The sequence below is a fragment of the Lagopus muta genome, chromosome 5, assembly GCF_023343835.1.
Source record: "Lagopus muta isolate bLagMut1 chromosome 5, bLagMut1 primary, whole genome shotgun sequence".
In the NCBI taxonomy this organism is placed as follows: Eukaryota; Metazoa; Chordata; class Aves; order Galliformes; family Phasianidae; genus Lagopus; species Lagopus muta.
The window spans coordinates 24,649,965-24,676,540 of NC_064437.1; the positions used below are offsets into that span (position 1 = coordinate 24,649,965).

Sequence of the window (26,576 nt, forward strand, 5' to 3'; positions counted from 1 at the left end):
GCAGCCACATCCTGTATGCAGTTCAGCTCCTGGCTGCTGGTTTGCCTGATGTTTCCTACAGTTAGTTGTAGACTGTGCCTACATCCTATATTGTCACTGGAGGTGCTCAAGAACCATGGAGATCTGGCACTGAGGGTCATGGTAAGTGGGCATGGTGGGGAAGAGCTGATGGTTGAACTAGGTGATCTTAGTTGTCTTTCCCACTTTAATGATTCTGTGATTCTACACCATCCTATAGAATACCCCGTACTCCATGCCTTTGTATTATTTCCCAGCGAAGCCTGAGTGAGGCAGTGCTGAGGCTTTCCCTATTAACACCATAGTCAGCCCTGTGGTACCCAGCAACTGCACCTATGGGCAACTGGAGCAGCACTGGACCTTGCTGCATGCATCTTTATTCCACCTATGTTCAAGTCCATCTCAAGACTGTGTCTCCTTCTGGATCCATGCTAGGGGTGTGCAGAGCTAGGAAGTGATGGGCTGTACTGGTTATCCACACACCACATGTGCTCTGTAGCTTCTACGTGTCCTGATATAACTGTAGGCCCAAGGAAAGGGGATGAGAAACAGAGAGAAGAAGATTACAGGAGCAAAAAGCTTCAGGAACTAAGGACCCAGCACAGCAAGCTGTTCAATGCCCTGGGCCATGGCTCTCCTCACCCTGCACAAACAGTTTATGCAAGCAGCCTGGGTGCAGCCTCTCCCTGGGTGGAGCACAGCAGCGCACAGAGGGACATCGTGCCCTCACCAAGCTCTTGCAGCCATCTCCCAAAGCTTGGCACAGCCCTGAGCAAACAGTTCCTTCCCTGCAGTTTCCTTCACCCAACGGATAACCCAGGCTTTGGCAGGATGCATCCCTGCTGCTGAATACAGAGCTCCTATAGTGGTGTGCAAGCTGGCATCCTGCACCCATCAGACATTGCTGCATCAAGATAAAGCTGTGCATAGAAGTAGGCAGCAAGGAGAAGTTATCCCACGAGGCTAGAGGGTCCCAGAGCAAAACACCCTGCCCTTATAGCAGACACAGGCTCTGGGATTGTAATCTAATGCTCACTACCCCAACACCTCAGCGCTCCATGTACATCTCACACTTTGGCCACCAACATTCTCTGTGGCAAGCCCCAACAGTGTTTCATTACTATTTGACACCCTGCAATCGACAGCTGGGTCTGAGGGACCTGCAGAAAGACACAGGGGTGGGCTGTGGCGGGAGCATGGGGATGGGCTGGAGCCTCTCTCCCCACACTAACACCGGCTGTTCCCAGGCAGTCTGGAAGGGCAGCGGGCTGGAGCAGAGCCGGCAGCCACCATAAACCATCCCGCAGTGATTTACAGCCGCCCAGCCTCCCGCAAGCACAGCAGCTGCTGTGAGCTAGGAGCTGGAGAGGAGGAAAAACAGCAAAGCCGACAGGAGGGGGAGAAAAGCAATGAGGAACAGGCAAGAATACGTCTGGTTGGATGTGGGGAGGATGAAAGCCTGCTTTCCTTGCTCTCCTTCCCTCCTTTATCCCACCCCCCAAAAAATCTCTTATCTGCCTGCAGTGAAAAACAAGGCTTCCTTTGAACCTTTTTTATTATTATTATTATCATTTTTTTATGGGGAAAGGACACGTGTGCTAAAGCGGGGGCAGCCCATGAGCTCAGCCCAGCACCTCCCCTCCATCCCCGAAGAAAAACAAGCGGCTCGGAAGGAAGAAAGGGAGAAGGAAAACATGCCGTTCCCTGCACCGCCGCCTTGGCAGCGCGCAGATTGGCCAAAGCCTGGGAAAGGGAGCCTGCTTCGGTGTTACCGGGCAGATTTGGAGATTTTGGGGGGATGGAGGCAGGGAGGGGGGAGCAGGACACCCGCGCGCCTGCGTCGTGAATGGAGCATGCACAGGGCTGGTTTTGTGATGCTGGATTCCAGTTCGCCTCCGCCGGCGCACTGGGACACAGCCTCAGCCGCTTTGTTTCTTGCGCTGCTATTTGGGGGAGGCAATGAGGGGTCAGGGGGGGTCCCATGCTCTTGCCTGGTTTGTTCCTCGCTGCGCGGTGCCCGGCTGAATGTGCTCATTGTGCCAGGAGCTGCCATCGGCACACGGCCAGGGCTCCCTGGGCAGGGGCCCGGTCCCAGGGGGCTCAGAGGGAGGGAGGGGAAATAGGAGGGGAAAAGGAAGGAATAAGAAATCGAGAGCAGGGTTTGGAAATGGGAAATGTCACCGTGCAGAAAGGGGTTTGAAAGGGAGGGGGAAAATGTGGCCAGCATCTTTGTCTGCTGTATTTTGGCATCCAAAAGGGCATTTTTCTAAGGGAACGGTAAAATAAGTCCCCCCACCACCGTCCTAAAATGTTGATTTCATCTCCAAAAAGGGCTTGTGGAGGGATCTGCCTTGATGCCCACATGGGATGCCTCTGCTGCTCTCCTGCACGCCACATCCCGCACCATATATCCCTGCAGGGGAATGGTCCTGGCTCTGAGGGATGGGCTCATGCTGTGCCATGTAGCAATCCATCCCAAATCCATCCACCAAGCTCTCAGTTCGCCTTGATGCCATCTCCTTCACCAGCATGGGCTGAGGATCTCCCGTGGTGCTCAGACAGTACAGCGCAAAATCACAGCCTAAGGCAAGAGAGAAGCATTTAAACAGCAGCAGAAAAGGATATATTTTTGTTTTTAAACTTGTAAAAGACCATTGATTTCTCTAGGCCGGAGACCAAATGAAAAGTAAAACCCTTTCCCATGCCACAGTGGCACAAAGGGACGTAGCTTAGAGGGCATGGGTGGGTATGGGTTGGAGTTGGACTAGATGGTCTTAGTAGTACTTTCCAACCTTAGTGATTATATGATTAATCTTTCTTACTCATTGGCATGCAAACCAGAAAATCCATCATTTTGTCCTGAGCAGAGGGAACAGAAAAAGGTCCAGAGAGCTGGCTACCACATAAGCAAGCAGGATGACACGGAGACCCTCCACGCTTCCTGGGGCTTATTTGGTGATTCTTCCATGAATTTCCATGGCTTTCCCCAGCAGAGCAAACTGTAGCAAACTGTAGCATCTGTAGATACAGCAGTTGGGGAACCACACATATTACAGGTCTACCAGGTCATCTTTCTGCTGGCCATGGGAGATGGGGAAGGTGACAGCAGTCACCCTGTCAGGAGACAGGGCCCCAGGCACCTCTACAAGCCCAAAGACCATAACAAAAGCATTTTAAGAGTGACACTCATTAGGGATAATGGTGAGGTGTTTTCATTTGTGTGTGATGTGAACTCCTATTCATGGTTCCTCATTAAGACACAAAGGACCTGTGGACCTGTCCCAACTTTGGGTTGGCAGTATCCTATGTGATTGTGACCATCCCTTGGACAGGTCACCCAAGGGCAAAGAGGAAAAAAAAAAAGCAATTAAAAACCAGGCCCTGCCTTGTGCTCAGCCCCAGCTCAGGGATGCTCTGCTGAGGTGACCCAAGACATGACCTTGGTCTTCTGCCCTCCTCCTGTTCACTCTATAGTCCAGTCAAGGCCAACACCAAAGGATTTTAATTAAAACCTTTTTCCAGCCACAGTGGTGGGCATTTTGTCTCTTAATTGCAGAACAGACAGGCTCTCAGAGGAACGAATGGTTGTCCAGTTGGCTGGCATACCCTGCCCAAGCCAAGGGCTGGGAACACTAGCACCAAGCACAAGAAGGGTCTTTCAGCATTAAGGACACACACAGTGCAAGAGGAGCACTGTCATCATCATTAGGAGGCAAAAAGGAGAAGAACACTTTCTTCTGCCTGGCAGGGGTGGAAACTGAGCTCAGCGCCTGCCACTGCCAAGCTGGAAAACTGAGGGACAATCACCTCCAGTCCTCATGCCTCCTTCACCTTCATTTGCAACGTGCTTGCCCCCAGCTGACATTTTCTGGAATAAGGATGGTCAGATCTGCACCCTCTGATCCAGCAGACATCTTGGTGGCTCCTGACCTGGAGGTTTTAACGTCAACGGAGAGACACTGCCATGAGAATAGCCAAGAAATACATAGACGTGGCACTGAAAGCCGTGGTGATGATGGGTTGGCAGCTGGACTTGATTTTAGTGGCCCTTTCCAACCTTCATAACCCTGATATTCTAAACGTGCATCTGCCTTTTGAATGCAGCATTCAGGTGGTGACTTTCTCTGCCACCTCCAGACATCAAAGTCCTACTTTAACATATGCTATTGCTCCTCTGGCCCAAGGACCTTGCGTTCTATATCAATGAGCTTTGTATCACTACTGTCGCTTCCATCTCTCAGCTCACAGAATTCTCTCTCTAAGACCACCACAGATCATGCAGCACTCCCCGAAGGATTACTCAATATTAAACACTGCTAGCACTACTCACTTGGTAGATGCAGGAAAACCCCAGCTATTGCCTGTGTGCCCTGTAAGGGCGATAGTTTGGATGTTGCACAATCTCACCTGTTAGCTCTTTGGTTTGCTTGCTTGCAGTTAAAACCTAATTTTGCCTACAGGGAGTAGCACAGAAAACCAACATGTTCTTCTGTTACACCACAACAATTTCTTCTTGTAGATGAGAAGATCCCTCCTTTCCATTTATGAGCATAGCATATGCTTCAGGATGCACTTAGCCTTTTTTTGCCCTGGAATCCTTGCCAGCTTTCACCTGGAAAACAACACGAGCATACTTGTAATTGAAGAATGTTGACCCACGGGTGAAAACACGTTGGTAAGGAAACAATTTTCACTTTCAAACACTATGGCTTCGCTATTTGGAAACTCTCTATTTCATGTTCCCGTTCCCAGCCAATTCACATTTTTGCTTTCAATCTTTGCAGCCTCAGCCAGGCTCTGCTATGCGGGCTTGTTGTTAGTGTGTCATGGAGAGCAACACATACCTAAGGGAAGGAGTCAATGCATGTTGAAGATGGGCCTGGCCAAGTTCCCTTTCCCTCTCCCGCTCCAAACGTCCCCCAGCTTCGGAAAAGTTTGCCTCCAACTCTGAACTCGCTTGGCCCCACCGCTATAAATAGATGGAACAAAACCTCCCAAGCCAAATGCCCTGAGTGTTTAGAAAGCTTTGATCCCGCGCTGCTTTTGAGTGCTTGATCCCTTCCTGCTAATGCAGCTTGTGACCATATTGCAGCTCAAAGTGGGGTGTAGAGGGGGGAGGGGGAAGGTCTGTGCCATGAGACCCCTGGTGTTGTCCCATACGGTGCCAAGACACATCCCTGGGGCTTTGCATCCTGGTGGTCACCGTGTCACTCCCTATCTCTGGACAGAACAGACCATGGGTTAAGCCTCCTTGGTGCCAGCTATGGGTTTTCCCTTCTGTTTCCCTTTTCCTGTGGGTTAAGGGCACTTGCTCTCCCCCCCCACAAACCCTGCTGGGTGTGCCTGCCTCTTATGTCTTGGCATTGCTTGCCTTGGCCAGGGATGGAAATGGAAAGAGACAAACATCAGGAGAATAAAAACAAAAATAACAAAAAAAGGGCTGCTCTTGCAGTATTTCCAACCCATCAAGCCCAGGGTGGGAATCTCACAAGAAAGCTGGCTCTCACCAAACCCCAGGCTGAGAGGGTTGGGTAGCGGCCCCAAGACTTGACAAGTCCTGCTGAGATCCCAATGGGTACAGAGGAGATCAGCACTGTGGCTGTGCCACTCCTCAGCCCCCCATATCCCTCCCCTACTCCAAGCCAGTGCAGCCAGAGCCCTGTGTGCACCCCAGCACTCACACGGCTCCATGGACAACCAGGACAGACAACACAGGACAGATGTGCAGCATCAAAACAACCTTCCCACCATGCTGCTTTAACATTTCCCAGCAGCTTTGTGGCAGCCCTACAGCAAACCAAGCTGCATCAAGCTAGATACAGGCTTCTTTGCAAATCCCATTTGAAAGGAAACTCTCTAGTGTTTCAAACTTCCTGCCTTCTCACCTTGCCCTGCGCAAGGCTGCAGTGCTACAGTCACAGTTCTGTGGAAATGCAGGAAATGCAGGAAAGCTGGTATGAGCTGGGGTTGGCATGGGACCAGCCCCACAGCTGCGTCCCTGGGGAACTGGATTAGCTAATACCACGTTGGGAAAGGGCTGAGGTCAGCCCCATCACCCTCTGTCACTGACAGGGACAAGAGAGCTTGGATATTGCTCCAGAGGGAAACTGCAACTAAAGAAGAACAGTTTTTTGAGTAAAATGATACAGAGCTCATTGCAGAGAAGAGCAGTGCTCACCTCTCCTCACTCCCTGTACCTCATGGTACCTATGATAGGGCTCAGCACTGCTGGGACACCTACAACCCTCACAGGGAACACTCAATCTGATCAGCATCTGCACAGCCCCCAGCCTGGGCTCACCATAGGAACACCCATCCTCAGCTCACCAAGGATGCAGGGCTGGGCTGTTGATCCCCATCCATCCATACTTGCTGGGGCGCTTTGCCCCATTTGTCCTGCTCACTCCTCACCAGGAACAACACTCACCTACCCAGGAAAATAGCATCCAAAAATCACCCTGGAGAGGCTGAAAGTGGCCCCATCACCTCCACGCACCCCGCGGTGGCTGGCAGGAGGCTACTTCGGAGGCGGGCGCTGGCGTGGGGCTTTGTTTTTTGTCCTGTTTACCCTGCCGAGAGGAACAGAGGAGTTCAGTGTGCAGGAATCTCGTGCCCTCACCCTGCTCCCCCGCCACACGAAAGCTGCTGAGCAAACAGGAGGACGCAGAGCCCCACTGGCACCCGCTGCCTTTCGGTGCAGGCGGCCCCACTGCCAGCTCTTGCATAAGTGGCTGTCTCAGCTCGGTGCTGTTCTCGAGGCTTTTTTCTTCTTTCGTCCCACAGGAGGCATGGCCTTGGGCTTAGGACCACAAGAGCATTGAGCATTCCCTCCTGCTTGTTGGATGCATGGTCCATGTCCCATGGTTGCCTCCTGCAAGTCTCCAAAGCCAAACACAAGAGCATCTTTGCAAGGGCATCTCGATGCCATTACCTTCAAGGAACAATCATCATCCTCCATGTTGCATAAGGGTTCTTGCATCCTATTTTTTATTTCTTTAAGTCCTATGTAACAATTCCTGATTAGAAGCAATAAAAATAATAATCCAAATGCCAGTCTCATGGATTTCATTATTATAGAAACCTGTGTGCCAACAGCCCTGCTTACCTGCACACTTCTGCAGTGGGGATCTCCTCACCTCACAGCACAGGGATTAGATCAAATTAACTCACGCTTGGAGCTGTGGCAGGATCAGGCAAATCCTGGCTTGGCTAGCTCTCTTTAAACTACATCTTGCAAACAGAAGGCCTGGAAACAGTTTTGCTTTAATTGCTTTTTAAAATGCAGCCAGCAGATGGTTTGGTAACCCGAATTCATGACTCTTTCCACAGCTCCAGGCTGCTGGCTTTGAAACCAAACCCAAGCACGGTGCAGGTAGTGAGGGCCCCATCCTGCCTGTTTCACCAAAGCACCCACTTGGTGCATGGCACAGGAAAGCACAAACATAAGTTACACGACACTGGGGCAGCCCAGATGGGCAGGGATGTTCAAGCACACCTGCTTCTGGTCCCAAGTGTTATTTTTGGTTGAAGGCAATGGTCTGGCTGCTCCTGAAGAGCACTTACTGAGTGTAGGACGGCCAGAAATGAGGGGCAATTTGCACAGGTACCACAGTCTGTGGCCAGGGCCACTGTGTTCAGAAATGCTTCAACGAGCCTGGAAAGCCCGTGGGTTCATAACATAGTCTGCACCACAGGGAACGTCCCTGGCCACACATCCTTTCAACACCTGGTCCTTGGGGCTGCTCCTGTGCACCCATATCCAAGAGCATCCCAGCTGCTCCCAAAAGGCTACGGGTTAGGGAAGCAGGATCCTCTGCTCACCCTCACATGCAATGTGATTGCCAGCAGTCCCTTCACCTCTCCCATTAGCCACATTGATGGGCCAGTGTACGGTGTGTCCTCACACCCATCAAGCTGGGAATGGGGACCAACAGGGCTGCAGATTGACCTTCACGCTGCAGCAAAGTTTTAGTAGGTTCCATATGTCTCTGCTGACCTAAGTGTTGTCCTCACCTCACTAGAACACCTCCATGCTCAACATCCCACACCCAGATGCACAGCCGTGCCCCAAAACCAGCCACATCCCAGTGCAGATGAATTAAGGCTGTCCCGAGAACCTCGCACGCGTCTGGTGAAGCAGACTTGTTTTTCTGTTACAAAGTAATTTGAAATTCTTGGAAGGCAATCAGGAAAGTACAAAGTATTCCAGCTCAGGACAGCCTGGGACTCATTCCTTAGAGGCACAATGGTTGTTTACTCAATCCCTCATACATTAATATCTAAAAATTCATGAGTTCAATTGTAAACAAGAAGCACTGACTTCAGTGGGTTGTCTACTTAACAACAGTTGTCCTAGCCTGAATGCTGATTTTGTTATCTTTCTTCTAATCTTACTATCAGAGGGTCAAGATTTCGCAAAAAAAAAAAAAAAAATTATGGGAAATATTTCAAGCCCATTTATTTCTGGTTTTGAAACGCATCCCTCTGAAACCCAAGGCCAAAGAAAGACTATTTCGAATCAACATCGAGGAGTGCAGGCAGGGAGAAGAGCTGTTTGTGCCAGCACTGTCCTCTGGCTCAAGAACAAATGAGCAAGAAGCCGGCCACAGATGCGCTTGTGCTGAAAGTCAGAAGATTCCTAACCACCACAAGGGACTGTCCCAAGGCAGGGGACAAACGGACACTAAATAATCCAAACTCAAACTGCCGCCAAGACAAAGCACAACTGCTTGCTGGAAGCAAAACAGCAGGCTGCCTGCGGTGAGCAGAGGTCTCACCTGCATTTATCAGACTCGAGGAACACCACGAGAGGAGGAGGGAGCTTCCTGAGCGGGATGTTCATGTATCTTTATCTCTGCTGCTGTCAAAGGGCAATAGCTGAGATTGCAGGCTGTCAGAAAGCCTCCCTGCAGGCTATCTCCCGAGGACATCAACAAGCCCGGACAATCACCTTCACTCTCTTGATAAAGGTTTCCAAGCAAGTGAACGCCCAGAGAGCTGTCACCTTCACCAGTTATAAATCATAGAGCCACAGAATCACAGAATGGTTGGTTTGGAAGGGACTTCAAAGCCCATCCAGTCCCATCCCCTGCCATGGGCTGGCTGCCCCCCACCAGATCAGACTGCCCAGGGCCCATCTGTGGCCTTGTGCACCCCCAGGGATGGGGAATCCACAGCTTCTTTGGGCATCAGCTTGCCTGGGGCTGGCTCAAGCTCCAGGTACAGCCTGAAGATGCAAAGCCTGCAGCCCCTGTTGGAGTTAATTACATTTTAGCTGTAACCTCCTGTCCCAGCCTGCAGAAACAAGGCAGACAAGTAGGGGTGACGGGACGGTTACACACTTACTGCCAAATCACTGTCCAAGGACAAGAGCACTTGGGCAAGTCCAAGTTTCATCCAACAAAGAAAACACCCCTCATTTCAATCCTTCCTTCCCCATGGAAGCCAGTAGAACATGCCATCAGGAGCACTCATGAGTCTTCAATCTCTACTTCTTTGATCTCCACTTTGGAAAAGCCACTGCACAACAACGCTGGCAGTGCCACAGCAATGCAAGAGGCACCATTCAACTCCCCGTTCGTTTTGGTGAGCAGTTGCTTCTATGAGCACCATGTCCCTGCAGGACATTTAGGTCTAAGTTTGCATCCATACAAACATTCCACTGGAGCAGAACAAAGCCAAGCTATGTTTGGAGCCAGCCTCCCTGAGGAGGACGCATAGAACCATTGGGGGTTGAAGCTGAGTGATCTTTAAGGTCCCCTCCAACTTGAGCCATTCTACGCTTCTGCACTGATGGCACTCAGGCTGATAAACTCATTCTGATGAAAGAATCCAGCAGATCACTTCAGGCGGTGGTGAGAAGGGATCCTTCTCCCTATCATGAGCTGGGATATCTCCTCCCTGACTGTCTGCAGGGATGGCAGTGAGGCAGAATGTCTGCCCATCCTGCCCGCCAGCTGGGCTGCCCCGCAAAGCAGTTCCATGTTTGTTTTGGACGACCTCCTGCTGGACCAGTGCTTTCCACTGCGTGGCTCTCCTGCGCTGTCAGAGAGCGGATTTCCTGCTGTTTGATCTATTTTTGCTGTTCGTCGTGCCGAGTGCCTCCTTGTTTCCTCCATCAGGACCAATCTTTCTGCTGCCTCAGTCTGGGTCTTGCTGTGGGAAGAGGGCTAGAGGTCAGGGAGCTGCTCCATCCCTCAATGACCCTGGAGAGGCCACATCCTAGCCCACAGGGACAGCATGTGGACACAGAGTGCCCTCTGCTGCTGCAGCCTCCGATGAAGATGCGGAACAAAGCAACATGCAGCTTTGTAAACCTCAGGACAGGCTGCCAAGTGAGCGTGCTGGCACACTGCTGCTAACCACAGCTCCTGGGGAGTGGGCTGGCAGGGGAAGCCCTAGTGGACATGTCACACCTGGAGGGACACCTCCGTGGTCCCTTAGCAGCCCACACCACAGGAAGGAGCACAGAGCATGGCAGAAATGGGCTGTTTTTCCTGAAACAGTGCAGGGAAGCAGCTGCACAGGGAGGCCTGGTTGCAGGCCAGTACTCCTCACAAGCAGATGGGGTGCAAAATGGACGCCTCACCCTTCCCAGGCCACCAGCCAGCAGCTGTTCTTGCTGCAGAGGGCCCGCTAGGAGCATAGGGACAGATATTAGTTAACTAAAGGCACAAACAGGTTCGGCACAACACTTTGCAGGCTTGGATGCAGCCTCTGGAGGTTGGTGGGTGCTCATCTTGCTCCCAGAGCACTGCCTGCTCTGTTTTCCTCACAAACCCTCCCATTTCATTAAGGCACAAAGATCCTCAAGGCAGGTTTCAAGAGCACACCACAGGCGTCAAAGTTCATTCCCTGTTAATGAGACTCTCTCTTTCAGAGATAAGGCCTATTGACACCAGAGACCGATGGGGATTTATAGCACTAGCAGCACTCCGTCCCCCAGCAGGGTTACGTGGCACAGGCAACGTTCAGGAGATAGTCATCACCTGCTGTGAGCTGACACTGGCCTCTTCCTGGCTGCACAGCCTGCACGTTCCCTACCTCTGCTACAAGGGAAGGGCTCTGCCAGCCTGAAGTCCAGCTCCTGGCTCCACAAGGGACCACCCAAAATTCAGACTGTATGTCTGAGAGCACTGTCCAGTTGTTTCTTTGCCATGCTTTTATCTCTAGATCTCTCGGCAGGCCCCCACCATTCCCAGTGACCACATCCCTCAGTGTCACGTCTCCACTGGTTCTGTAACACCTCCAGAGATGGCGACTCCTCCACCACCCTGGGCAGCCTGTGCCAATGCCTCACCACTCTTTCTGAGGAGAAATTTTTCCTCCTCCACCCAAATTTCCCCCTTGAGAGAGACCCCTTTCCAACTGCTCAGACATTCCTGCTGCAAAGCCTTCCCTGATGGGACGTTCCCCCTGGGTGCAAAGCACAGCATTTGGGGCTGGACCCCTTCCCACCTCCATGACACCACACATCCTTTTGCTGACCCTACCTCTATCCCCAGCATGCTGAGAGTGCACAGCCACTATCTCTGTGTTGTGCTGATCAGGAGACACCTGGCCAAGAGGAGTGCCCCACTGTGTCTTGTAGTTATCTCACTGTGCTGTAAAGTGCTGGCAACTGAAACGCTGAATCAGGAGTGCACAGCTGGAAGAAACACCTTTGGGTTTCAGCACCAGCATGGACTTGTGCCAATTTGAAGCCTTTGATCAGGGAGCAGAGGACAACCCAGGTAAACGTGACTCAGTGTCCATCTCCTCAGGAATACCTTGACCCCGAACATGCTGCAGTCAGACAATGGGGAGGCCAAGGGGACCAGCAGCACAGCAGCCAGCAACCCAAAAATGATTTTCTAACACTACCTGGCTTCTTCATCACAATGCCCATGGTGAGATATGGCAGCCAACAGCACTGGCACCCAAAATCTCCCACACTACCGATGTTGTTGTTATTCTAAGGAGTCAGCAGAACTCCTCAGGAGCCTGCCCCAACCACAAGCAGCTCCTGTTTCCCTAAGCTCAGCAGCCCTGCCTGATAAAAGATGCAATAGAGCAGCTTGGAGAGAAGGAGGAAAAGCAGCTCCAGCATTGGCTCACATCCCATCAGATAGGGCACACAGCCGCACAAAGTCCTGGGGTACAGCCCATGGTGCCCTGTGGCCCCTCTGGGGGACATGAGGTGGGGACAGCAGCTTCATGGTTTCCATTCCCAGGCACATTCCCTGTTTCAGTTTCCCCAGCTGTCCCTATCCACCTGACAGGATGGATTTTTGGGGCATGGCAGGTGAGATGCTGGCAGAAACAGGGTACTCCTGCTCACCCCCCGACTCACCGTGCTGCCTGCACGAAGGAGCCAGAGCCACGGAACATCCCTACAGGCCAGCATCCAGCACTGCCTGAGGCTCTGTGCCGCCTACCGAGGGGGTGACATTGACCCTGTCCCCAGCACTACCAGCAGCACTCGCTAGGCGACAATGCCACCTGCTGCCCGCTGCCGGCCAGGACACCCCGCCACGCAGCCCCGCAGGGGACTGTCTCCATCCCGCATCAGACTCTGTCCCATCCAATCCCCTCCATGCTGATTTTGAGCCAAATCGATGCCCTGAACTGCCTTAGGGCAAGCCCGTGGCAATTCCAGTGATTCACCCACCGAGTGCCACCAGCCACCTCCAAATCCCTGCCTGGATTTAATCATCTGGAAACACAACGATGCTATTTTTTTTTTTTTAAACTAGGAGCCATACCATGAGACACTGACGTATTTTAACCTTTCAAGCACTTACACATTGTTTCTACAGCTTAAGATAAAAGATGTTACCAAAGGGAGAAGAACAGCGATAATTATCTGCAGTTCGTAAGTTTAACCTTTAGAGAAGGAATTGGGTTTCCAACCCTGTTTGTTAAATGCTTTTAAGCTGCACTTTTCTGAGTGGCTGTACACCTGATTATAAGCATATTATACTGATAGCTGGCATCCACAAGCACAGCCTGAGGCTGATGGTACCCCCAAAACTCAGGAGTGACAATACCACAGAAGGTCACATGGAAACAGATTGATGAGGTCCCTGCAGCCAGACACCAGAGGGATGTGGGTTCTTATTCCCAGCTGCTTACCTGGTGGCAGAGACTGTCCCCAAAGTCAGGCTGAAAGTCAGGGTGACAGGCTTCTGCATGGATCTAGATGGCTTCTTTCCCATCCTGGTAGACTATTTCTGAAGGAAACAGCATGGTGATGTTACATCTAGCATTAATTGCTGGAGAATGATGGGGAGAATGAGTACCAGCCGGATGATGCAAGAGGGGAAGGTGCACAGCAGGAAAGGAAGAACCCCACCATTCAGGGACCACAAAAAGAGCAGCCATCACAAAGAACCAAATGTCTTATCCACGTGCTGCAGGGATGAGGATTTCAGCCCACATTCACTTCCCTTCGAAGCTCCCTGGGGCTCTGTGTCCTGGCTGCTTGCCCTATTCCCTGCCTTACAGCAGAGCAGTGCCTCTTCGTCACACTGACAGGCAAAGTCAGTCTCGTTGGCTGTCTGTAATACATCAGGCTGCTGCACCCTGAAGGCATCGCTAGGTGCTGATCCTCCCCTGACAGCCATTCAAATTCATATTTACCCATATGGAGTTGCCACTTGGCATCACAGCCTCCTGAACCGATGAATATGGGTGGGGAGAAGGGGGGGAAGCATCTGATGTGCTGGTTCTGGATGTGATTCTTTTTGTGTTAATTTCAGAAAATACTGTAGTTTGCAGCCAGCAATACCTGCAAGGGAAGCATATTTTAAGTGAGCATTGCAGGAGAGCCATGCAAAACAGATTTCAGCTTCACCCTTGCACACAACTGAGTTAGGTTCCCTTGGGGAGAGAACAGAAAAATGCTGCGAGGCCATGCATTGCCTTCACCACCCCACAAACCACAAGCTGGCAAGAGCAACCCAGTCCACAACTGGGACTGGGATTGACCTCAGGACAGCTGCAATTGGTCAAGAAAAAGGAAGAGGCATAGAAGCAAAAAAACCCAAACAACCCAGCATTGTCACACCAGCAGAACAACAGCCATGCACAGAGATACCTGGCTGGTATTCTATAGATTATGTCAGATGGTTTTGCTGCAAGGTTGTAAACTGTAAGATACAGCTCTGAGATTTTGTGGCATCTTCTTAAATCACTGTTTTCTTGCCCAGGATGCAGGGCTTTGAGGTTGTTTTTTGTTTTTTATAATGTAGATGGCATATTACAAGGCTTTTTTTTCACTTGGCTGCATCTTCAGCATAGATCTCTGCTGCAGTTAGAAATCATTCCACAGCACGTTGTTCACAGATCCGAGCAGGGAGGGCAGGTTGCTGCATTTTTCCTTAACTACAAGTTTATCCCTTATTTCAAAAGCACAAAAGGGAAGGAACCCTCATAAAAATTACCTTTTACAATGCCTAGAGCTCTCCCCAGCCTGACACCCTTCCCGGTGCTGACAGGACCCAGCTCCCAGCTGGGTGACAGCACTGCCAGAGGACACGTTTTGCAGTCCCCTGCCTCGATGGCACCAACTACAGCCTGGAAATGGCAAAGGAGATGGGCTCCAATCCAGCCCTACATGGGACTTTCTGATGTGCATGGAGAGGGCCAGCCACTGTCCATAGAGACGAAAAAGGGAAAAGCAGTGTTGCTCCACACTGAGAAGTGGTGCTCACCTGCCCTCCTCCCACATCTCCTGCCTTGCAGCAGCGTAGGAGCTTTCCTCCAGCACGAGCTCCCAGAGCTGCTTCACATGGCGCAGGGCAGAGCCTGCGGAGCTGCTGGCAAAGCTGCAAAGAGAATGAGTGAAAATATAAGCAAAGCATCAGTCCTGATTCGTTCTGCTGGTGGCACGCTGGGCACTTTCCTGCTGAGCCTGTGGGGCAACTTTCCCACCAGTGCTGTCACAGCTCCCACACGTCCTCACTGCTTTCTCATCCTCTTGCTATTTTTATTTCTCTGGAAATGCTCTGGGCAGCCAGGTGACCTTTATTAAGATTGGGGCTTTTTATACTGCATGATTCTGCAATAATACAAAGCTTTTTTTCTTTGCTGAGCCATCCTGGAGAGGCTTCTGCTGCTCACCTGGCATTGCAACATGTGAGTCAAGATGAGAAACAACCACTGGACCTGAAACCTGGCAGAGCATCAGGGCCTCTGGAATTAACGATAGTGGCTCTTGCCACCATGTGCTTTGCATGGGGTGGGGAGAACCCTGACTACTAGGTTTAAATCCCACACTGGAATAGGTGTGGAAAACCACATTGAAACCTCCTCTCTCTCTGCTGCCACTGAGCAGTGCTTTGAACAGCTCTCTCACCTACAGCACACCAGGTCCAGTAATTACGAGCAAAATATTTGCACTCTTCACTCTCCTCCTGGGACAGCCCCTTCCCAAAGCACTGAGTGTTTTCACATCAGTAAGCTCCTCTCTCAGGCCAAGAACAGGGAGCAGAGGGTTGGAGAAAATGGCTTTTCTCAAGTACCTGGTAGCTGAGGCAATTAAAAGAAAATTAAACTGACATTTCTAACTTGCAGCATAAAAGAGATGTGCAATGGTGAAATAATTAAAAGTTACTGCTGGGAACATCCTGTTCTCACCAGCTTGCTGAAAAGAACAAAAGGGCAAGAAGCAATTTTGGTGCTTCTTTTTTTGATTTATTTATTCCTTCTGTTTTGATAATTAATTATTAGTTATTGCTGTCTCCTCAAAAGCTGGAACCCAAGGGTTTTCCACAGGATAGCAGAGAGACATACTGGTCAATATCTGGTTTACCCAGTCTCACTAGTGACAAAAGCAGCTTTTTGCCAGCTAGGTCCCCTGCCCACAAAGAGCTTCAGAGCCCCATTTTCAGATTTGCAGCACCTGCCTGCAAGATCTTTCCAGCAACCTGAGAGCAGATCCACAATGGAACTGCAGCCCATCCCATGCCGTCTCTCACCATCCAGCATCACTTACTTCCCAAGTCAGCTGCACCTGGGTATCTTGGGCACAGAAAGAGAACCTCTGGTTGGAAACCAGCTTTGGAGCATCCATACTTGCTCCTCCACAGAGCTCAGCTGGCCACATACAACAGCATAAGAAAATTCTTTATGTTCTTCAAGCCAGAGCATCCCAGGATTTTAGTCTCACGCACTTCAAGACTGACTATACCCAGGGTTTAACACTGACCTTCTGGAAGTAAAATATTTACTGTGGTTTTAGAATGAGCATCTCCTTGCCCTACACATAAGCAAGATGAAGATACTTCTGCAGTGTCTGCATGACTCTGCTTCAGCCTGTCCAACCCCCTGCATACAAGTGCTTCTGGGAGGGACCTGGGAACAGTCTGGAAGAATAAGGAAAGCAAATGCTCAAATCACTGCTGGGGGTTGTGGTCATGTTTTATACGTCTGTACGCACTCATCCAGCAAATCTTTACAACATGTGACAGAGAAGTCACTATAAACTCTTCCTCAATGGTGCTTCGTGGTGAGAGAAGCAAAAATGCAATGATAGCAATCTGTGTATTTAAAAGGAAGTCAGGTGAAAAGACAGGCAAGCGCACAATGCACCCCAAATTTGCTTCTCCTTCTATGAGTGTGAGCAAAACAAATCAGGCCAGGCTTTTCCTTGCTCAGAGCTGGCTGTCTTCTGTCTCAACAGGGGCAAGAAAGCACATCAGTCTGTGGAGGCATACCCAAAGTGAGAGATGCCCTTGTTTCCAGTTTGCTTCCACTTGACTTAGCAGGTTGGGCCTCAACAACACTGCTGCCAGCATCACACACCCTCTGAGGCCACATCCCAGATTTTTTGCTCTTCTTCAGAGTGGTAAGAAAACCTGCTGCAGAAGTTAGCCATGGTCCCATCTGGCTGTGCTACAACATTGCAGACACATAAATATATCTGTAAACAACATACAAATGTGCTTGTATTGTGATATTACCATAGCTGCTAAGGACTGGCCAGGCAGGGGGAAGCCTAGCTTTATTTTTCACTCTTGCAGTAATTACTGTGCAGCTATTACAAAGTGGATGCCGTGTAACACTTGTAGAACTGAGAAGAAAATGATGTACTTAAAATTGAGGATATTATTTGTGTTTACACAGACTCTTCAATCCCCGAGCTATTTTAAAACTGTTGTTGTATCTCAAGTGAATACACTGGGAATAAATACCCTGTCTACAGACCTACTCATGTATGCCATGAGCAGTTTAAAAGAAAGTCTCTTGTGCTTTTAACTCACATGCACTGCAGTGGTGTTGAGCAAGCATTTGTACAGACCCACAGCATACAACAGGTGTGCACCTGCATGCATCCAGAAGTGAGAAGGACCTCAGGTCTTGCATCTGTGCTGGCAGCTTGAACAGAAGCAGGCCTGCTTGGGAAGAATCACAATAAAAACACAGTTCTCCTTTCTATTTCCAGCGTGTCATGCTCCACTCTGTATTTCTACATTCCACTGCTCACCAACACCATCAGGTGATGAGAAGAGCCTGCAATTCACACAGAGAGGGTCAGATGACTTCCAAACCCTTGTATTAAAGCTTGGAAGAAATGATGATCTCCGGGCTAAATTAAGTTGCAATGGATTTCCTGCAGCTTGTGCAGGAGTTTGTGGAAGTTTCTTTGCAGAGGGTTCAACAGGTTTTTCCCAGAAATCATCACACATTTTAATTACTCCCTTCACACATCCGAGCACTCGATATCCAAGTCAACCTTCCAGGCAAGTATCTTTTTAATAAGCTTTCAGTTAAGCCTAGCAGTTTCCATTTCACCAGCCATTTACTTTCCCCATTAAACGGGCCTTTGTTCAAAACACTTCCACCATTATGCTTTTACAGGTACAAATTGCACCGGCTGCTAACCCCAACGAGCAGAATAACTGGATGTTCCTAATTACCACAACTGCCTAAGCAGAACAGTCAAACAGCATAAAGCTGTGCATACTGGTGCAGTTTAATTAGATACCAAACCCCCCTACAGCAAGAGCACAGCATACCAAGGGAAAGCAAGATGCTGAAAAAGGGGAGACTGTGGCTGACAACTCAATATGGGTTTAGAGGAGGGTGTACACTTAATGTGTGACAGCTCCTGGGATGGCTTTGCTCCTTGCTGTCCTCCCCCTCTCTGGGTCACTTCAGACTACAACGCAGTCCCTACACAACAGCACCTCTCTCAGCAGGTTATTTACCCACCGTTTCCTTCTAGCCAGAACTCTTTCCATTTGAAGATCTTTCCTTACAGAGATGAAGCAGCCCTCAGATGAGGTCTGTCTCTGAAAAGCCTTTCAGTATTGGCACTCCCTGCAGGGGTAGCTTGGAGAAATCTCATTCACCGCTTTAGTAAATGTACATGGTATGGAGGGCCTTGGCACAGGTATCTGCATTACATCATTTCAGAGACAGCACAACACATTCCTAAGAACAGGAATGCAGATCTGATCCCTGATCCAGAAACTCCTTTGATGAATCAAATCAAAGCAATCCACTAGTGAGACTGGGAGAATTAGTCTCTTTTCTGCAGTCAAGCTGAAGTGCTGCTGAGGACAGTGGTTCAGCTTGATCTGAGCCAAGGACCTCACATCAAACGCTGTACCAAGCATGAGTGCAGCATGCCTGCTGAGCAGCCATCACCCCAGGAACAGCATCACATTCAGTCCAAGCTCTTACACACAGTCTTGGGACTTCACATCTGCACAGAAACACAGGAGAATACAAGCTATTTTTACCTGCAAAAGATGCAGTCGAATGGCACAACCACTACTTTACATTAAATAGTCTGGTAGTAAATGCAAAGGTACATTACCCTGAAGTTTTACTTTCACTCTGCTGCACAGCCTCCTGCTGAAAAGGCAGAATGCATTAGACAGAAACTAGTGAATTCACAGCAGCTGGCAGGGAAAGGAAGCAAAGCTTTCTGACAGAAAAGAAATCTGAGCTGGCACTTAAGGGCAAATTGGATGCTTCTACCACAGTAGTTAACAAGAAGCTATTGTAAGCATCATGATTATGCTTCAAAGTTAAAACCCCATTACCATAACAGTGGCAATACATACCTCTTCCAAAGTCACACTCAGGTAGAATTTGGCAACATCTACCTGAACCTGCAGTCACAGCAGATACTTTTCTTCACTGACCATCTGCACCTAGATGAAAGTGAAGAGTCTAGCAGCCACTCTGAGTAGCACACAGACATGTCACAGAGTGAAAAACTTGGTTTAGTTTGGAGAAGCTTCCTTAATTCCCAAAAGGTTTAAATGAAGGAGGCTCCCATTCAACAAGCAGCAAAGGTGGCTTAAGCTGGGTGTTTCTCCTGCCCTCTGCATTTTGTGTTCTCCAACATTTGCTACCACAGTACTCAGTTGGACAGATTTTGAGTGCACGATTCCATCATAAACATGAATGCATTTAAATGCCTCACCTCAGGAATGTGCACCATCACAGCAAAAACAAAGCTCTTACTAACAGTCCATTAACAAATAACATAATGATGTGTAAGGAACTGGTGCTCCTTTAAATAGAAACATTTATGCAATACAGCTGACAACTGTTGTGTTTATTAAGGAATTGTTTTGTGGGTGGGTTGTTTTTTGTTTTGTTTTTAAATAACAAACATGATACTTTTCTTCCAAATAAAAATACATCATGGAAAGAAAACCTCAGCAGAATGTAAGAACAGATACACGGCTGACTATGGACTGTTCTGACTTAAAGACCTGCAACAACAGATCTCCAAAGCCACTGCCAACCAGTCATCACACTCCAGAGGGCAGAGCCAATTTGTCCAGTGACCAGGACTGCAGAGAAAATTCCCACAGCCCATGCATCCCTGCAAAAAGCTCAAGCAGATGCACCTCCCATTCACACTAGTGACACAATGCTAGCACATGTGAGCTATTTCAGTCTTCACAAGTCTCACATTTCGTTACTCAGTGGTAATTCAGTAAATTATTCACACAAAGGCAGTTTAAAACCAGCAAAGTGCAAGCTCTACCAGCACAAGTTCCCGTGCTTCCCGCTGCTGGGATGTGAATCTGGACTGGCTGTAGTGCATGCAGTGGAGTGCTTTTCTCAAGCTTCTTCAGGTAAGAACCTGAGAGCCTACAATCACAAAGAGTTAAGATTTGTCCAACTTGTGCGTGCGCTCGTGCCTCCGTAGGGTACCTGACTCGGTGAAGGAATGCCCACAGTAATCACAAGAGTAGGGCTTCTCTCCGGTGTGGATGCGCTGGTGGCGCTGGAGCGAGGCCAGCCTTGTGAACGTCCCTCCACACTCCTCACAATAGAAGGGACGCACCCCAGAGTGAGTCTGCTGGTGTCTTTTCAGCCTGAGCAGCTGGACAAACGCCATGCCACATTCCTGACACTTATAGGGCTTCTCCTGCCGGTGGATCACTTTGTGTTTGGAAAGCAGGTTTGGCTTATCGAAACCTTTGCCACACGTTGGGCAGGCGTAAGGCTTACAGTCTTCTTCCTCAGCCTTGTGGTTGTCTGCACAAGGCTGATCGGTGTACTCAACAGTGTGCTGGTTACGGTGCACTATCGACCACGGGTTCCTAGCCATGCCGTTGCCTAAGATCACCATGGAGCGCTCTATCTTGTGCACATTGCGGAGGTGCCTCCAGACATCAGCCGTGCGAATGAAACCCTTGTCACACTCTGGGCACTTGTGTGGCCTGTCACTGTTATGAATGAGCTTGTGCATGCGTAAGTTTGCTGCACGGAAGAACTCTTTGGCACAGACAGGACAGCGGTATGAGTTTTCCACGAGGTGAGTCCTCTTATGCTGCTGCAGCTCACTCGGCCCCTGGAAAGAGGCACCGCATTTCTTGCACCGATAGGACAAAGCCTTCCCAGATGCAGGCTCTGCATCAAACACACCACCAAGAAGGGCATTTTCATTATCACCACGTGCTCTTCTCCGTGATCTCTTGGAGTGCTCAGAGGAACCACGCTGCGAGGTTTTATCTTCGCGCTGCAGGTTCAAGTTGGTACTGGAGGGGACAAATATCCCAGCTGTACTCTCACCTTGTTTCTGGTAATAGGTCTGATAGATTTCTTTGTCTTCATGCTGCAACTCTGTAGAAAGTTCCTGTTTATCTGATGGTCCTGCAGAGTTGTGACAAGGACTGAGCGTCTGTGAGTAATTCATGCCCACCTCCTCCTGGAGGCAAGACTTGTAGCCCACCTCCTTAGTGCTCTTTCTGGAATCATTTGACAGCTCCTCACCTGTATCACAAGTGCTATTTTCAGAGTCCCAGTCCACCTCCGCATCCATCCTCTGATGTGTGTGCTGTGTTTATCTGCAGCTCACTGATGATGTGGATACCGAGAGCGCCAAGACTTGTGTGGTAAATCCATCTCATCCTCAGCTCACTTTACAAGCCCTTCCTACAAAATAAAACACGTATTTCATCAGTGATTTTCTGATATTTACAGAAGGTAAAATTAACACAGTGAAGTTGTTTTAATTATTATTAAAATAAAGGGACAGGCCATTATTTATGCAGAAGGAGAAAAAAAATCATCTACGTCATAGATGCAGATTATATATTCAACATTTAGAATACACACAAACTATGTTGAGAAAGGTTAAATCTTCTGTCATAATTCAGCCTCCTAGCTGTAAACTGTTTAATAACATACACTTTAAACTCACTTAAAGACAAGAAACCTTCAGAGCTCCAAGGTGCAAACAAACATGCAGGATGTTGTATCTCCCCACAAGTCTTCATCCAAAGACTCGCAATCATTTTTACCTTGCTAAATCAGAACCAGTTACAAGGTGCTGCCTTTCAGTAAGTGGTTAAGGAATGCAACAAGATCAAGGGATGGTGTCAAACTGCCAAAATTGGCAGCAATAGAAGGAAGTACTGGAAGGCCTATGGAAGGAACACATCTGTGCGAAAGGTGGGTTTGGGAAGTTCTGGAACACTTTTGGTCTACCATCCTCTTACAGCATTCTCACAATCATCCTGAGGATGTTTGGGATACTACCAGCTGGTATCATGCAGAAAAGACAGCATATGGAGCAGCAGCACAGAGAGAAAGGCCTAACAGAGCTGTCCAGAAAGCTTACTAATCATCTTCCTGGCCTTCAGAGCACCACAAGAATCCTCCAGAACTGGCACTCTGCAGCAGCTTCAAATTCTCTGGGTGAACAGCCCTTGCTGGTAGAAAACACAAGCAATGGTAATTGGTCTGAAACACTTGTTTGAGTCACAGATTTTCTTCTGAGGAAGCTGCTTTCATTTATGCCATACCAAGGTGTGGATTTGCAAAGGATTTCTAGGTTTGTCCCAGCGGCCTCTGCTGACAGCAGCTCCACAGGGAGCTTTCAATCACCTTGTTTAAAAACACACTGAATTGCTAATCTAACCTCAGAAAGCACTTTTTCCCCCATCTCTTGTGTGCTCCTCATACCCCTACTTTCTCCTTAACATCCATTTTTCATATTCCCTTTACTCCCCCTGTTCCTTCAGCTCCTCATGGCTGCTTTTGTCTGGGTAAGACTTCTCTGAATATAAGCACATGTATATCCACTCAAACGCATGTAAGCATGTAAATACAGAATTATTTATGCACATACATGTAAATATAATGCTCATCTATTTAGTTTATGTTTAAGTAGTTATAAAGGCAGTATAGCTACACGCTTTAAATGAAAGGCCCCATTCACATCTCTGAAAGGCCAGTTTCATCTGAAACACAAACTGTGCTTTCTTCTGCTACGAACACAGAAAACAAGCCTGAATTGATCTTTAATCACTGCCTGGAACAGAATGGCTCAAGTCACCCATCAGCATCAACTGTTCTTACTAGCTCAGTAATGCCTGCATGAAAACAAGACTTACTCCTCACCTCCAGCAAGGCATGAGCACCACCAGCAGCACACCTGCAGCAAATCTGAAATCAGGAGTGAGTGGGGCATTTCACAAGAGCACTATTTCCATCATTGTAATGGCAGCCCTTTGGTACATTGTAAAATTCCATTTGTCTTCTTAAAAGTCACAGGAGGATAGCAGTCTGCAGGCATTTCCAAGCTCCTTTCCTCCATCCCTTACAGCCCATTCACAAGCCACCAATGTGAAGCAAGAACTTTCACCACTTGCCTATCATCATGTTCTAATAGACTTATTTTTTGGAGGCTCTGCAGCCCTGCCTCCTGTCTGTATTCCATGTCAGCACATTTTACTCCCACTGGCCCATTCTTACAATCAGCATCATTACTGTACTATTCAACACGAGGAGTCCAAACTCCAGACCCCACAAAGCCCCACCACAAACCTCCCAAAAGCTTCCCTTCCACAACCAGCAGCAGTCCCTGACCCAGTTCCCCTAGCTATCATGCATTCATCCCCTACTTACTGTACTGACCAGCACCGTGCTCCCTGCAGTCATAATCACTCTCCAGCATCACCAGGTAATCTTGCAGAGATCACTGCTGCTTTCAATGTTATTCTGCACTCTGGTCAGCCATCTCGGTGTATTTTCTTAACTGAGCTCACAGGTTTCCAAAATGGGTATCTACAATTAACAACAGATACAGAACTCAAAAACAACCAAGAATGTACATTATATGCCATATTTGCATGCTAGTAAGTTTTGCCATCTAGAAAAATCTCATGAAACCAGAAACTATTCTTCTAGGATGCAGAGGCAAGGAAAAGAAACATAACCACTTCCCTCACATTCAAAAAGTCATCTACTTTTGTACACGCAAGTGACAGTTTTATTTCTTTAGGCTAGGCACTTAAAAAAAAAAAAAAAATAGGCAACTTCCCCTTAATAATGGTTCTTGAATCCATGACAAACTCACATGCTGCATAACATGGAGAACCTTGCAGAGAAACTGCTGCCATTCCAACTCCAGCAACTGGGAAGACACTCGTTTTTTCTGAACTTGAAGTCTTAAACATGTCTTACTGTAATGCAGTAGTCAGGCAGCAAAGGCTTTCTTCTACCTAGGCCCAGGAACACAAACTCCCACACCTCCTCCCCATCTCCAAGACAAGCACACAACCCTCCTCTCTGCTCATCAGCGCTCATTTCAACTGGACAAAGGACTTCCCAACTGACGTTCATGAGGTTTCTCTAGTCAGTGGATCGCCTTGTGTTTGGAAAACAGGTTAATAGGCTTACAAAAACCTTTGCCACACATTGGACAGATGTATGGCTTACACTTTTTTTTAGGTTTATGGTCATCTAAGCACTGCTGATAAACATTGTTCTCACTGTACTGTGTGCTTGAGACTATGGATTCCTAGCCTAAAATCTTTAACACTCTACCTTATGCATATTTCACAAGTGCCTCCAGGTATCAGCCGTGTAAATGAAACCCATGTAACACTCTGGATGGCTGCATGGCCTGACACTAGAATTAATTCACAGATTTGCCACATGAAAGAACTCTTTGACTCAGGCAAGACATCAATGTGGGTTTTCCACAAGGTGAGTTTGCTTGTGTTTCCACAAACGACTTGCATCCTGCAAACAGACATCACACCTATTGGTTCTGTAAGTCAAAGCATCTCCACCTTCCAGGCCCTACTACAAAGAAGTAGAATGCTTTGATTAAAAAGAATGATCACCCTCGCTTACCCCTCCTTGAGGTTCTTCAGAGTAACAGCACTCTAAAAGTTCATATTCACAACACAGGTCTGAAGGTGACAAAAACCCCAGCAGTGGTTGAATCACACTTCCAGTTGTAGGTTTCTAAGGTCAACTCCATCAGTTCCATGAGAATTTCTTCTCAATCTGAAGGTGCAGCAGGAAAGCACCTAGGAGCAGATAGCAGTCCATAATCTCTGATATTTGTTTGGAATTATTCAAGTATTCCTCACCTGTTTGAGAACTGTCATTAACAGAAAACAAGTCCATCTCCAACCCATGGTATCACATAGCACTTACTTGTTAGTAATTGTGGAAACAGGCAGTACGAATTCTCCTCGGATCCTTCATAGTTGGTTTCTTTCACATCAGCTTCCTTAGAAAAGAAACAAGAATTCCATTAAGATGCTAATTTAATTAAAAATACTTTTGAAGTGTTATGACCTAGGTATTACTACTAATCATAACGAATAGGTTAGGCTGAAGACCCAGAACAACACTATAAAGTAGACTCTTTTTCCTGCTATTAGTCTGAGATAAGACAGAAGAGAACTTCTGTGTCAGGTAACACAACCAGCACGTACACACCTCAACACTTACACCCACAGAAATATCAATATGCTCAAACAATTTATGAGCACAATCCTCATACTAGCCTCTTGTTTTCAGTAATGAAGAACAGGCCTATCTGCTAATGCTTCCCTTTAAATCTAAAGCAAAAAGAACAACATGAAAAATGAAATTCAGAGGTCTTATCACATGCATACTGGTCTTCAGACTAATATGCTTGGCTCTACCAAGTTCTTATTTTTATATTTTACTCCTAATAATGAGGTATTTTAAAACACAGCTTGCCTCCTACTTCATATGCGCTATTTATGAGCACACGATTTCATTAAATTCTACATTCCAAGCATTTTCCATCAGCCTTGATATTATTCCAGCACAAATAAATAAGCCCTAATCAAGGGGAAGGAGGCAGATCTCCTACCAAAGCTGATTATAACACATGGAACATGCTCCAACCACAGAAAGGGACAGAGGGCAGTACAAAGTTCTGCAGCACAGTTCAAAGAAGGCTCATGAGGTGATGCTGTCCTCTCTCAAATCCCAGGCACCACTCCACTACCTAAAGCCTGCTATTACAAGATGCTTTTCCACAAAGCTCTCTCTTCAGGATCTTCCAGGTCTTTGGGTCCCACTCAGATGGCATCTCACAAACAAGACACCCAGATGAGAAGAGCACACGGAGAAAACAAGCCCTAAGCACAGCCAGTGTGAGGTACTGTTATCAGACCATAGAACGGCTTAGGTTGGAAGGACCTTAATGATCCCCCCACGGGCTGGGGACCAGCTCAGGCTGCCCAGGGCCAACCCACGGCCTGGGGCACCTCCAGGGATGTAACTGTCAGATTATTAGGGCGACTCAGGAACGCCTTTGATAACAGACTCAGACCTACACTGAGCAAGAAGGCTTTTCTCTGCGCAGTCCCATAAACCACACGCAGGACGCTTCGAGCCGTGCCCCAGGAAAGTGCGCACTCTGCAACTTCGGTGGGTTTGTCGGTCTATTTTTAACATACATACATATTTTGCTTTAAAACAGACCTGCAGGCGCATCCCTGCCCTCAGCTGCTCCACCCGAGCCCAGCTCCCAGGCAGCCCGCAGCCCTTTGTTCCCCGCTGCCCGCCCTCTCCCCCGGCCAGCATGGCCACGCACAGCCGGAGTGCTCTCCCCGCCCTCTGCTCGGCCCGCACACCCCTCCGCCCTCAGCATCCCCTCACCGTGCGCAGACGGCCGGGCCGGGCGCTGTCCCCGGCGGCCTCGGCCCCGCGGGCGGAACGAGGGTAGCGGTACTCAATGTCCGGCCCGGCCGGCGGCCGCCATGTTGTGCCGGGACCATCGGCGGCGAGTGGGCAACGGCCCGCCGTCGCTGTGTGAGCGCCGA

At 48.7% G+C, this 26,576-nt stretch overlaps 1 protein-coding gene across 19 annotated transcripts; it reads right to left on the reverse strand.

Moving 5' to 3' along the window:
• Positions 1–1,462: 1,462 nt before the first annotated feature.
• ZNF648 (zinc finger protein 648) lies at positions 1,463–26,576 on the reverse strand. Of its 19 annotated transcripts, none has more exons than XR_007377220.1 (9): positions 26,413–26,576; positions 24,928–25,003; positions 24,619–24,797; positions 23,386–23,544; positions 20,182–21,408; positions 14,712–19,163; positions 13,132–13,786; positions 9,364–10,173; positions 1,463–4,630 (listed from the first exon to the last, which is right to left on the reverse strand). XR_007377220.1 is itself a non-coding variant. In XM_048945985.1 (6 exons), the coding sequence occupies exons 5-6, from the start codon at positions 21,293–21,295 to the stop codon at positions 20,135–20,137; spliced, it is 1,041 nt and encodes a 346-aa protein (XP_048801942.1). In that variant the 5' UTR covers positions 21,296–21,408; positions 23,386–23,544; positions 24,619–24,797; positions 24,928–25,003; positions 26,413–26,576; the 3' UTR covers positions 19,559–20,134. The 19 variants fall into 19 exon arrangements, 3 of the variants coding, with proteins under 3 accessions (XP_048801942.1, XP_048801940.1, XP_048801939.1); XR_007377231.1 differs by lacking the exon at positions 9,364–10,173 and having other exon boundaries at positions 1,465–4,630; positions 14,712–17,393; positions 19,074–19,163; XR_007377230.1 differs by lacking the exon at positions 9,364–10,173 and having other exon boundaries at positions 1,465–4,630; positions 14,712–17,511; positions 19,074–19,163.